We start from the raw sequence: 13,701 nt of genomic DNA, 5'->3' as shown, positions 1-13,701 counted from the left end.
CTTGAAGTAAAGATGCACAAAGGCTCAAGCAGGAGCGGCAGAAATAACTACAGAGCAGAGAGAGAGAGAAAGAAATAACACACATCAAGACAGACACTTTCAAACGCAAGCAATGACACGTTGCAAGATACGACCTTCAATTAGCTCTACAGAATTAGGGCAATTTTCAGGTAAACTGTTACAGTCGACAACAGTTCTGGGGAAGTATGAACATTCAAAGCGGATAGTCCTGACAAAGTATATATGGCGTTAGGGATTGCGAATGAGTATGACGCGTTTGGCGAGTTGATAATGGTGTAACATATATAGCCTATAGGTTAACGTTGATGGAAAGCATCCGGTGTAATAATTTACATAAAAATGTATTTCCTAGGAATTTTCTTCCATCTTGCAGTTAGCTAATCGATTTGCTCTCCATAAGTTTGGCTATGGAATCCTCGCGGTCGTATTTCGAAAATATAAAGCGGACAACCTCCCTCTGAATTTTTTCAAATGCGTCATGTTAATTCTTATGTGGCGGTCCCATACTACAGAAGTATATTCTACTTTTGGCCTAATAATTGATGTATATACTAATTTATTACATGCGAAGGTCGTGGAGACGCTCAACTCTCTTGCGCCCCCTGATGTCCCCCCGCATAACGTTGTTCTCGCATCTCCTATAATGCGGCTTGCTCGCGTTGCTAAGCGCCACCGGCGGTCGGTGTGGTTGCAAAATAGTAAGCGAGATGGCGCAAGTGCAGCGCTGCTAACACCACCTAACGACGGGTTTACTCGGGCGCAAAATGGAGTGTTCCTCTCTGGCTCGGGGTACTCTAGCCACTGTACTCGGGGTCGCCAGAATGCGCGGACTTGTCGCGCGCCGGTCACCACGCTCTGCGGGACCGTCTCGCGAGGCTTCAGGGTGACCGTACACGCGAACGATTATTAGGCTTGGCGAACATATTCGCTCGATATCCTGAAGCGGTGAGTCGGGCTTTAGATTCGTCCGCGCCCATCGGCATCTCCTAATAGCAGCAATTTCGCTCGCTGGCATTGGTGCTTGAAAGATGCAATAAATGCCCTTGTGGTTGTCTACACTACTGTGTTGTTGTTGTTGTTGCTTTTCCCAAGAGCACGTTTGGAGACCCCACAGGATGCATCCTTAAGCCTGTTACAATGTAAACAAGGTCTTTTTTTTTTTAAGCTGAAGTGCCAGACATTTCAAATGCGTGTATTCCAACTCAAATTTTTGCATAGCGTTACGCCTAGGTATGGAGAGTCACTCACTCCGCGCAAAGAATCAGGACCAAGAGAATAAGAGAGTATCTGTGGACTCTTCTTACTTGTTATTCGAAGCATGACGGCCTTATCAGAATTAGGCCTTATGCCGCATTCGTCGCACCAAGAGATAATTCTATCGAGTGCAGCGTTATGCACTCTCTGATCATCACTTCTTTTTACCGCAGTAAAAAGCATACAATCGTTTACGAACAGACTGATTTCAACCGGCTCTGCGATTATGTTGGCAATGTTGTTACAAAAAAGTTCAGAAAAAAAAAACTGTCCAAGAATGTTGCCCTGGGGAACACAATGGAACTGAAATAACTTCAGATGCCCACCAATCAACAACATACTGGCTGCAACCATACAAATAAGCGGATTTCTGAGATACAAGAAAGCTTGCCAGCCTAGTAAGTTCAACTTACCGTATCAGTTTGACATGGCAAACCAAGTCGTATGCTTTAGAGAAATTTAATAACATGAAATCTAGTTGACCTGCCTTATCAAAAGCTGCAAAATAACAAATTACGGCTGGCAACTGTATGAGTGTCAATAATCCTTTTCTGAAACCATTGTTGTACGGGTGATAGAATGTTATCCAGAAACTTTTTAATGAACGAGGTCAAAATATGTTCAAGCATCTTACATGAAGAAGATATGATTGAAATGTGGCGATTATTTTTTTGCTAAAAGAGGGTCTCCATTCTTAAAAACAGGCGCGACACACATGCTATTTTCCAGTCTTGTAGAACAGCAACTAAAGGGCGCGTAAAAAATCACAACAAGAAACTTCGCTAGTGACTTGGCATAACGGCGGAGGAAAGCGTCTGGTATGTCATCAGGTCCGGGAGACGATTTAATTTTCAGTCTTAGCAGAATATTTACGACACCTTAATATAATACCATACCTTCAATACCAAAGAAACAGGGTGCGAGCCGTTAACTACAGGAGAAGCACTAGAAAAAACACTATGTAAATGGTGGTTGAAGTGCTGCGCTATTTCCTTCGGGTCAACTGTCGCGCTACTATGTCAAATCTTGCTTACTGGTTTCTTGTAGTCACAAATTGGGGGTATTCCAACACCGCTGGGTGTCATCTCTAATGAATCTCGGTGAAGTAGTATCAAAATAAAATTCATTTGACAGGGCTGATTGCTTCATACAGCACAGGGCGAATAGCAAACAGGCGGTCGGACAAAGGCACTCTGCTTTCTCGCTCGCTTTGATTTGCGTTTCAGATGTGTGACGTGTCCATTAATCCACAGAGTAAATTTGGCTTTTTTTAAAAACTTGGTCGGACACAAAGTTGTCAATACGAAAGAGGCAGATACACTTTAATTCACAACAAAGTAGCCCCAGTTCCACACTATGAAAAACCAGAAAACGTGCCTCTAGGTAATCTAATATGCCAATGTCATCCGCGCGTAAGAATTTTTTTATGCTTCTAAAAGCAGGCGCAGAGTGCGAAGCTTCGACGTGAAGAGAGAGTGGCATATACCAAATTGTGATCGAATAGTCTCGATACAACGGAAACAGAAAAGCAACGCAAAGAACGAGACAAAAATACAAGGTCTAAAAGTGAACACGAACCATCTCCAAAATGTGTAGGTTCATTAACAACCTAAACAAGGTCACGTTAATTTAAAAATTAAACTCTGGAATTTTACGCGGCAAAAACAAGATGTGATTATGAGGCTTATGTCGGAGTGGGGGGTCTTACGGTTAACTTCGACCACCTGGGGTTCTGTAACGTGCACCAAATGCATCATGCACGGGCGTTTTCTTTTTTTGTTTTGCGTTTCTTCCCCATATAAATATGGCTGTCATGGCCGGGATTTGATCCCGCACCCTCAGGTTTAGCAGCGAATACCAAAACCACTGCGCCACCCCGACAGGTACAAAGTCACTTCCAAACATCAGGTCAAAGAGCATATTAGTATATTTAGGAGAAGTAGAGCCAGCTTTGATATGCTTGGAAATTTAAAATCACCAGCCACTATTAGTTTGCCTTTCCTGAACTGTGGCGCACAGTTATATAATTTAGTAAAAAATATGACATCGGAGTCTGGTGCTCTGCAAGCAGCAAGCAGAACGATGGTATTACCAAGTACTTTAACCTTGAGATGCAAGGTTTCAGTGTCATCTATCTGGTATAGAACAGTGGCTTCAGTGTTTCATTTCAATGACTTTTCCGCCGCCACTACTGACTCTATCCCTTCGGAACAATCTATAGGAAGGGCGCACTACGTTCTCATCACGTATAGCACTGTGAAGCCATATTTCTGATGTCACAACAATACCTTGAATCATATGCTATTAAGAATTATTACGCCATAATATCAAGACGCTGTGTGGATGTGGATATGACACACTCCGAAGCGGCCCGAAGAAATTCTGAAAACTTAAGGACTAACCTCGCGGCGAACGGTGGACACCTCGAACAAGTCTCCGATCTCGTCACCAGCAGCTTTCACGGTAGCGCTCACGTTGTTCAAGCAGGCTGGGCCGTTATCCATGATGATCTGGAACAGCAGCCATGGGTCAGCGTTGCGCGCATAGTCAGCCCCGCGCTAGACACTTACCGAATAGCCGTCTCCAACAGCGATGCATGCGTGTCCCGTAAGGGTAGCGATGGTGAATATACGTGGATTCACTTCATTGAGTGCCTGTAATGACAACGAAGGGCTTTCACTTTAGCACTGGAAAAGCAAAAGCTACATACATTCAGAGCATTGTGTCCTAATACGCAGCATTCTTTGGCTCGGCTGTTGGCTTTTGATTTTGTTTCCCAAATTTCAGTAGGCCTACCCCCAAGTTTCAAGTTGGCCCACCCCCATATCACCCGCAAATTCAGGTTGGCCTACCCCCATATCACCCCCAAATTTAGGTTGGCCCACCCCAAATTTCAAGTTGACCTGCCGACGAATTGAGGTTGGCCCATCCCCAAATTAATGTTGGTCCTACCTCATATCACCTCCAAATTTAGATGGTCAACCCCCATATCACCCCCGAAATCAGGTTGACCCACCCCTATATCATCCCCAAATTTATGTTGGCTCACCTTGAACTTTCAAGCTAGCCCAACCCTTTATCACCCCAAATTCGAATTGGCCGGACCTCACATCACCCTCAAAATTAGGTTGGCCTACAGCCCTTTTAGGGATAAGAAAAGAGCAGATTGGGTGAGGGAACAAACGCGTGTTAATGACATCTTAGTTGAAATCAAGAAAAAGAAATGGGCATGGGCAGGACATGTAATGAGGAGGGAAGATAACCGATGGTCATTAAGGGTTACGGACTGGATCCCAAGGGAAGGGAAGCGTAGCAGGGGGCGGCAGAAAGTTCGGTGGGCGGATGAGATTAAGAAGTTTGCAGGGACGGCATGGCCACAATTAGTACAGGACCGGGCTTGTTGGAGAAGTATGGGAGAGGCCTTTGCCCTGCAGTGGGCGTAACCAGGCTGATGATGATGATGATGATGACAGCCCTTTACGCCCAAAGTTAGGTTGGCTCACTACCAAATTTCTAATTGGCCCCAATCTCACATCACCCCCAAATTTAGATTGTCCCAGTCCCAAATTGAAGTTGGCCCACCCCAACCCCATGTATTTTCTATGGAGCCCTATGCATTCTTACGTGAAAGTTGTCACGCGTCACGATTTTGCGACCGGAATTGCCGAGGTACTCGCCAAAGGGTGCTATACGCACTGAGAAGCGCATCGACAGCAGACGAGCATCACCTTGTCCTTGAACTCGCAAACAGCGTCCGCCATGGCCATTCGTCCTTCGGCGTCGGTGTTTCCAATCCTGACGCGCACCCCAGCACGCGATGTAATGATCTCGTCGGCCACGTAGCACTCTGCACGAGCAAGTTCGGCCAGGGGTTCATCGTTGCACAGCGACATGCGTGCGAGCTGCGTCACCAACTAAGCAGGGACGAGCGATTGACGAGCGGCCGCGAAAGCGCCCCTAGCACGACAAAACACGTCCACAGCGCACTCGGCGAACGCTCATTACGATAAACTAAATAGGAGCATGGTATAGTAAACTTTGTTAGAAAGCCTTTTAGAATAAAACAAACAATTTCTGTATAGTCTCGTATGAAGCGACAGTCCTTTTTTCGACTGTCTGTGAAAAAAAAAAGAAAATGAATGAAAGAAAATGAAAAGGAAAAAAATCATACAGAAACTCCTCTGGGTGTTATCTAAGTATGCGTCAGCATTGTGCCACTTGCCCATCTCCACGCAGCCACGGTGTCATTATCAATGTTATAAAACTTGATTCGGCCAGCATAAACCCTTATCAACCGTCATCGGTCGTTATCAACCTTATCGAACATGATCCCACCCTTATCAACTCTTATCAGTCCTTACCAACCTGGATGTGCAGCGGGCATGCAATTCTTTATTTATGGCTTGTTCTTTATTGAAACGTATGCTGTTAGGAGTGTTGTATGGGTGATATCAATGAAAATGAAAGTATGCACTGTTCGCTTCACTTTGCTGAGCAATTGTAGCCTCTGCCTTACGTGGGTATGAGCCATTGCATTCGTCTCACGTGACAGACGGACCAATTTCTCGGTAGGTAGGCACAGAAATGCTTTCACATTTATAAAAGCATGCAGAAACCACCGACGATCATTATGAATGTACGTGAATAGATCGAACGAACGAGCGAGCGCTAATTCTATATATATATATCCGCCGTGGTTGCTCAGTGGCTATGGTGTTGGGCTGCTGAGCACGAGGTCGCGGGATCGAATCCCGGCCACGGCGGCCGCATTTCGATGGGGGCGAAATGCGAAAACACCCGTGTACTTAGATTTAGGTGCACGTGCCTGGTTTTGGCACGTAAAACCCCATAATTATATAACCCGTATAACCCCATAAAATATATAGTCATGAGGTAGTGACGGTGAATAAGGCAGCAAAACCGTAGAGAAAGATATACATGAAGAGGCGAGACACTCGGCGAAAACTGGCAACAGGAAATACGTCACGCTAGTATTAACGCCGATCGTTTGCTGCCGCGAGCATCGAAAAAAAAAAGAGAGAATGTGAAATGAGGTAAGCAGAAATTGTTTCATTTTTTTTTAAATTCTTTCCTTGCAAAAGCAAAAATATCTGCGTATAAATTACACTTTGCGGCTTACTTCCGTCGCCTAGCGACAGACGAATCGGCGAATGACAAGCCAGATGCGCATGCGCCATTCGTCAGACACACCGCCGAAGCGAGCGAGACCGGCCGCGCGTCTGAGCGTTGGCCTGTTCGGTCACCCGTCTGCTTGTTTTTCCATTTTTGGATTTAGCCTGGTTTGGTGGGTTCCCGGTGAATTCTTACGTTCCTTATGAACATCGACATGGCACCACGGCACTATTGGACTACGCCAAGGTGAGCAATTTTTGACAGTCTGCGACGCATTGCAATCAATTAGCCTTACGCCACGGCACCTAGGCATATACTTGTGACGCAGTTAACGAAAAACAGCGCAGCCGTCGTGGCGCAGTTATTTCGTTTGAATTAATGAATCGTACTGGGAGATGTTTGCGACGCTTTCTATAAGCCCCAATATTATTTTAACTTATTGCGGTAGTTTTTGGGCACGCTAGTCGCACAGAGTGCTGTGACGCAGTTTCGCGTGTACTGAACCTTACTGCGACAAGTTTTGGCGCTTTTTCTGCCCCCAACATTATTGTAACTAAGTTCGTTACTTTTTGGGGTACTTTTCAAGCGCAGTGGGCGCGCCTGGCGCAGTGACGCGGTTAGCGAAAAGCAGCTCGGCCGTGGTACGCAGTTTCCCGCTTTAATGCACTGACAAATTCATGGCGCTTTCTCTGACGGCCAAAAGTGTTGAAAATTATTTTCCGTACTTTCTTTTGTTACTTGCGAGGCACGCTCGCCACGCCTGTCGTGACGCAACGAAAAGCAGCTCGGCCGTGGTGACAGTTTGGCGCGTTCAGAATATTACTGCGACAATTAAGTGTGACAATTGTTATGGCCCGGCAACAATGTAAGCCTTCTTTCGGTACTCATGCTTGTCGAAAACGTGACGAGCATTTGCCAAGAGAGATAACACGGGAGTGTGTTGCTTGCGCCGGCAGAACGCGTAAAAAGATGACAAGGAGCTCAAACGCTAGGAACTTGTAACTCGAAAATTCTGTCTTCTGAACGACTGCAGAAATGCTTTGCACCCACGCATTTGTCTTGAGTGCGAGTAGGAATTCTGCGAGCGTCCAGCATGGTCTGGTTGAGAGCCTGTGTTGTGGCTACCTCTGTGTATTCGTAGCGTACTATCGCGTCAGTTGTAGCCAAGTTCTCCTGGAAACGAGCGGTAGCCCGTGTATTCGTGCTATTAAAGTGCAGGAAGTAAGGTCCGGGAAGAGGGGAAAACTTGGAAATATAAGGTATTGTTTGGGATGAGTCTGGTATTTTCTACGCCTTGTATCTAAAAGCGAACTGCTTTTGTTTGTGATGCCACCCATTCACCACTTTCGCGCGTTTTGTCTCTACACGCATTATTCTTACATGTTAATACCAAAATGACACTTGCTTGCAAATTATTTTCAGCTGACGTCGTCCGGTGGAGCTTCCTACGGGAACTATACTGCTGCTTACCTGGTGCCACAACGTTGGATGAATGCACAAAAAGCCCGCAGCGAGCATTTATATAGAATAAAATAAACATTTCCTCATTTCACAAGGCGTCTTGAGTCTTTATGCAATTGCACGTGGCACATATTCGATGGAGGCTTGTAAAGATCGTTCACAATCAATTTTAATAAACGATTTCGCATGAAGACCGCGCGCGGTTGAGCTGTAGAAGAAAAAAGCGCAGCAGGAGTGACGCGTGCCAGCTAGCACTCAAAACGCGCACGCACAAAACCGGAAGTGCGGTTCAGGTATTAACGCCGGCGGCTTGGTGCGCTGCAATCGATTCGGCCACTGGGTTCTATGGGAGTGTCTGCTCTTGTATTTCTTTCTCTATGGCAAAACTGTGAATGATGAAACTAGCGTTTTATTGTGCGAACATGTTCCCTCAAAAGCAAGATGCGCTCAAAGAACAGCGATAGCGGAGAACGCAGTCGGCGATCGTCGAAAGTCTGATCTGCCGGTCAAGCGCATCGGCTTTTATACTCGTACACGAGCCATCGAACGTTCCAGAGCAATCGCTGGTACCCGCGTGCCTTCCAGAAAGTTCTACACCATTCGCGTCGCGCAAGGTTCGGTGACAGCGGACAGAACCATTGATAACATTCCAGAAACTTCCGACACATGCAGGCGCGTCCCGCGCCGAGCGGTAAAATTTGTTAGACGGTGAAAAGCATTCACCCGATAAAGGTCCACGTGTCAATAAGAGTTTTGGTTTAGGGGACGCAAGCGGCTTGCGCACGCAAGAACTAGGGGCGCCGGTACTGCGCATGCGCAGACCCTTACGTCAGTGTCTGCGCATGCGCAGTACCGTCGCCCCTAGTTCTTGCGTCCCCTTAACTAAATCTCTCTAATGTGTGCGTGCGTTCGTGCATTGTGCTAAACATGTTGTAAGCGTCACTTTTTTTTAATGCAATGCTTCCCCGTACGAGAAGCGGCTGTATGTGCGATTAAAAATGTTTATCCTGTACATCTAGCAGAGCATTACCTTTGATAAAGGGTACGGGTACAGTGCAAGAACCCTAAAATTTATCACAAGTAACATTTAAATACATTTACTCTGAAGGCCCAAAACACTAATGCACGGATGGTGCGCAGAGCGTCGTCGATAGCCCACCTGAACCGATGCTGTTTCGGACCATTGCCATAGCACCGACCACTTTGACACCTTTGGGACGAAGCTCGGCCAGCACCTGTGAAAGTATACATGCAAGACAAGAAATCACTGACACCATTAAGATAGGATAGGGATAACTTTAATAAAGTGCCGGCAAACGACGGTTTAACGCGTCGTGACGCTGGCCAAGCGTCGACCCGGGGTTACACCCTACTCTGCACTACCCCAGTTGGGCCCGTTGTTTACCTGCACTGATACATTTCAGTATAGTTTCTGTTTCTCGCCTTAAAGATGCATGAAAATGCAGCAGGACCGATTCAGCTGCACATTGCTACCATGCTACATGACAGTGCTACCTCAGCAATTTGTTCCAATGTGCACATCACAAGCCTATAGACGATGTCAAAGTTGAGTGAGATTCAATGATTCATTAATGTCTATTTATTTCATGAGGATACAATCACTTCTTGCTAGTCACCTGTTATCTGGAAGAAAGGGTAGAGATTATAAAGGCCTCATTCATACATCATAAAGGCCTCACTGGAGGCCAGAGAGTGGAATTAATTAATTGATTTATCGACTGACTGATTGATGCGTAAAGTCTTGAAGCAACACTAGAGCTATAAGAGACGCCGTATTGGAGGGCTCCAGATTAACTTTAAGTGCCTGGAGTTCTTTAACGTGCGCCTAAATTTAAGTACAAGAGAGTTTTGTGCATTTCGCCCTTTCATCGAAATCTGGCCGCCACGGCCGGGAATTGAACCCGCCACCTCGTATGAGCTCAGCAGCAGAACGCCACAGGCACTGAGCCACCCTGCTCAGTGAAATTTGTATATCATCTACATGAAGTAAGCTTGACCGGCGGTGCGAAGGTATTGAAGGAAGCGTTAAATGTTTCAGCTGTATAGTCGGTGTTGTTTTTTGTCGGAATAATGCTCGCCCCCATACAGACCGTAGCTGTGGGCGTCCCCTACGCCACAGCATGCCATTAATTATTCAATGTCTTGTGTGCTATTTTCTGCCGCTGATCTCCGCTGCGCCTATTTTTCGAGCTTCAATTTCCTGCCAATAAGTACCCTTCGTGTGACGTCGAATGAGAGTATGCTACGTAACGCAGGTCAGGTGAACCACCAAAGCTCCGATGGCAGCCGGCTGCTAAAACGACGAACCGGACTATCGGCGGCCACGCTGTCTTGAAGCCCTCAATAAGCCCCCTAAAGAAACTCACTGCGAAGTCTTACCGGCTGTGCACCCAGCCTGACGGTACCTTATACTGGCGCACACAAGCACGAGGCTTCATATGTTCGTGTATATACGGATTACGTCACGATGATTAATTTATTCCAGTCCCGCTTGAAATAAGAGGTCGTGTCCTGAGCGTAATATAACCCGTAACTACTTCTGTACATGCTTGGGGCAAATCTATTTGCGTTACTTCAGTAAACAAATGAGCCTCAAAGATATTCAAAAGTGCTTGCATTCAACCGCCTGGCGAGGGAACAAGCATTCGTAATTAGTAGTCAAACTCCTGAAGCCGGGAAGGCGTATACATTTATCTAGGCCAAGTTATCATCCATGTGGGGATCCGGATAATGAGAAAGAAACCTGCAGACGAATAAACATGGGTTGAAGCGCATAGGAAGCCACTCACTGATCATGAAGAGCAGCTTACCGAAATCACTGAAAAGTACATTAGCGAATGCAAATCTGTACGGCCTAAAATTAAAGGCTAACAAAGGAACTTGTAAGGACTGCGCAACGAGATACGGAACGGGAAATGATAGGCGTAAAGTTAACACGACAGCATAAACTACGGATCAGAGTGCAAACGAGTGTAGCTGTTATTCTACTCGAGGTTAAGAAGGAGAAACGTAGTTGGGCAGGTCACGAAAGATGAAACATGCTTACCTAGGGTTACAAATCACCCTGAATTAAGCAGAACAGTCTCGACATTTTCATTTTTTTCCCCTGCTAAATAACAATCAATAAATGAGATTTCCTTCCTTTAATGCTTGACAGCTATGTTGCAGATTCTTCTCTTTCGTCTTCTGCTGCATTTTCATTAATATAAAGGCGGCTTCGTTTTTGTCGTGGTTTTATTTCAATCGTAGGCCCTAACCGTTTCGCGTACCTACATCAGCCGTGTTACCTAGGCAATTACTGGACCTTGTTGCAAATCGCGACATGGTAGGATTTTTAAAAAATGTGCACCGTTGTTGGACGTACAGACTGCTGGCTCCTGGAACTGACAAGGTCGGTCGCCGCCAAGAAATCAGGAAATTTGCAGGGAGAGGGTGGTGGTCGGCTGACGCAAGTTAGGCGTAAGTGGAGGCGGACTAAAATGAAATGATGATGAATGTGCTTACCAAGTCAGAAATTTGCTGTTGAAGTTCTTTCTGGCTATTTAATACATGCATCGTTCGTTTTTTAGCCGTAATACGGACGTTAGAATAACATCATACAGTAGGCAAACTGCACTTCAACTCTTCCACGGGCCGTACCGACTTTTCAGGCGAGCGACCGCGTTTGAGCGGAGGCGCTAGCTGATGCCAAGCGCTGCTACCGCTTCGATTCGGCGCTGCCGATCGCCTCGTCCATCGGGCGAAGCACGCAGTGCGACGTCACCACGGTTCTGGGGAGGCTTACCTTGAAGAAGCCGGCCACGGCCGCGGCGCCGCACTTGTCGCGATGCATGCCGGCCATGTGGCCACCGGCTTTGACGTCGGCGCCGCCAGTGTCGTATGTCACGCCCTGGGAAGCAACACGCCCAGTCGTCAGTCACAGCGTCAAGAAAGATGTCGCGGGAAGTGCACCTGACTACACGCTGAGAAAGGGTACGAAGCTGACGATGAGATAGTAGCTATTAAATGCCGGACAATGTTGATTATGCACTTGGTAAAGTGCATAATCAACATTGGTAAGGTAAAGTAACCATAAGGTAAGCCGTGCACTACAATCTGCATATATATATCAGCTAGCTGAAAAGCCATTATTACTAAAAAAGAAAGTGGCAGCTTCGCCAGAAAAGCGACAGCGAGATTTAGCGTTGCGCTCGGACTCTTTCGTTTGGTGGGGCCTCTACTTTGGGATTGAGCCACAGGGATTTTTGCTTCGCAGTCCAGGAATTTCTCATAGAGTCCAACCGAATGCCCCGTTAAATTTGTATATTTCCCTTTCGTGTGTGTGTGCTTTTCAATTATTAATTATTGAGTCGTCCTATATTATTACTTTCATTTTAACATATCATAAGAAGCCAACAAACACTGACACCAAGGACAACATAGGGGATATTACTTGTGCTTAATAAATGAAATAAAGAAACGATAAATTAATGGAAATTAGAGTGCATGAAAAAACAACTTGCCGCAGGTGGGAAGGTTGCGAAGGAAATGCGAAGGTTGTGGGTTCGGTTCCCACCTGCGGCAAGTTGTTTTTTTCATCCACTTTAATTTCCATTAATTTATCGTTTCTTTACTTCATTTATTAAACACAAGTAATTTCCCCTATGTTGTCCTTGGTGTCAGTGTTTGTTGGCTTCTTATGATATGACTAATAAAAGAACGGGACCCTCGGTTAACCCCCTTTCTTCTCGTTTATTTCATTTTAACATGTAATTTCACCCTTCAACAGCACTTACTCTACATACGTCCTGAGAGTTTACTTGTGGTTATAACTTGGAAAAATCCATTTCATGACTAATTCCCCATTGGTGGGTAGAAGTTAGTATGAGTTAGATGGGAAACAACAGCTCCACCAATTACCCATTGGAACACCTGGAACCTGGAACATTGAAATCACCTGGAACATCACGGCGACCCGACGCCGAAAATTTACCTGGAGTGTCTACACAAATGCTATCGCAACAAAGCAAGACGAGTACAGAACGTAGACACAAGGAAGCAGCGCTCCGTCTCCGACATGAGGAACAGTAAAATATGGGAAAGCGTGTGTTGCACGATGGAGCAGGAGGTGTGATGGGATATATGTTAAAAGCGGCAGGAATATTGGAGTGCATGATGCCGTTGTTGCTATTACAACATCAAACGACCCCGATAAGAGCGAGCCCTCCTCCTTGAGGTTCCATGGCACGCGGCTGAGACACAGACATCTAGCAAGGAGCTTTGACATCAGAATTGTTTGTGCTGTGCACGCCCGTCTAAGCATAACTGACCGTGCTGACTCAGTGTACTTATGTCTCACGCACGATGCACAGGCGGCACAAAAAGTAAGCGGAACGCTGTGTTGCGTTTTAACAGCAGTTTACTGCGTACACTTAAGACTAAGATAAATATGGCTCTCCAGAGACCAACAGTATTGAAATAGATGAAAGCAGAAGTACAGCACCGTGTTTCGTTTTTGCTTATAGCGAAAGTTGCGTGAGCAGTAAATTATATATGCCCACTGATTCTCACCTTTCCCACGAAGAACAACGTTTTCTTGATCGGCCCATCGGGGGTGTAAGTGAGGTGTATCATCCTGCACTGATGCCTTGAAACACCTGAAACAAACGCAAAAAGAAATTAATCTCCAATGCATTTGGAACACATCTGCAGACTGTGCATACTTCGAAAAGAACGCCCACAAGACGAAAAGCATGAGCAGTGTAACGAGGCGATACACTGGTCGCTTCCATCAAGTCTCGGAAGGCGTGGCACGAGGTCGCGGGATCAAAT

General features: G+C 46.0%; 1 protein-coding gene and 1 long non-coding RNA gene across 4 annotated transcripts in view; one reads left to right on the top strand and one right to left on the bottom strand.

Moving 5' to 3' along the window:
- Dip-B (Dipeptidase B) overlaps window positions 1–13,701 on the bottom strand; it is a 54,508-nt gene that overhangs the window by 1,027 nt on the left and 39,780 nt on the right. For all 3 annotated transcript variants that reach the window (XM_070529510.1, XM_070529508.1, XM_070529514.1), the window contains exons 9-14: window positions 13,441–13,526; window positions 11,675–11,779; window positions 9,029–9,104; window positions 5,004–5,122; window positions 3,846–3,929; window positions 3,678–3,785 (exon numbers count right to left, since the gene is read on the bottom strand). In XM_070529510.1, coding sequence (XP_070385611.1) covers window positions 3,678–3,785; window positions 3,846–3,929; window positions 5,004–5,122; window positions 9,029–9,104; window positions 11,675–11,779; window positions 13,441–13,526 — 578 coding nt within the window. The remainder of the gene's footprint in view (window positions 1–3,677; window positions 3,786–3,845; window positions 3,930–5,003; window positions 5,123–9,028; window positions 9,105–11,674; window positions 11,780–13,440; window positions 13,527–13,701) is intronic.
- Window positions 5,131–7,963, top strand: LOC139052421 (uncharacterized). Its single transcript, XR_011509896.1, has 2 exons — window positions 5,131–6,654; window positions 7,831–7,963. It is a non-coding gene; the product is annotated as an uncharacterized lncRNA (long non-coding RNA).

Source organism: Dermacentor albipictus, chromosome 1, assembly GCF_038994185.2.
Source record: "Dermacentor albipictus isolate Rhodes 1998 colony chromosome 1, USDA_Dalb.pri_finalv2, whole genome shotgun sequence".
Classification (NCBI taxonomy): domain Eukaryota; kingdom Metazoa; phylum Arthropoda; class Arachnida; order Ixodida; family Ixodidae; genus Dermacentor; species Dermacentor albipictus.
Note: the sequence above shows the minus strand (reverse complement) of the source record. Positions and strands in the feature narration are given on the sequence as shown.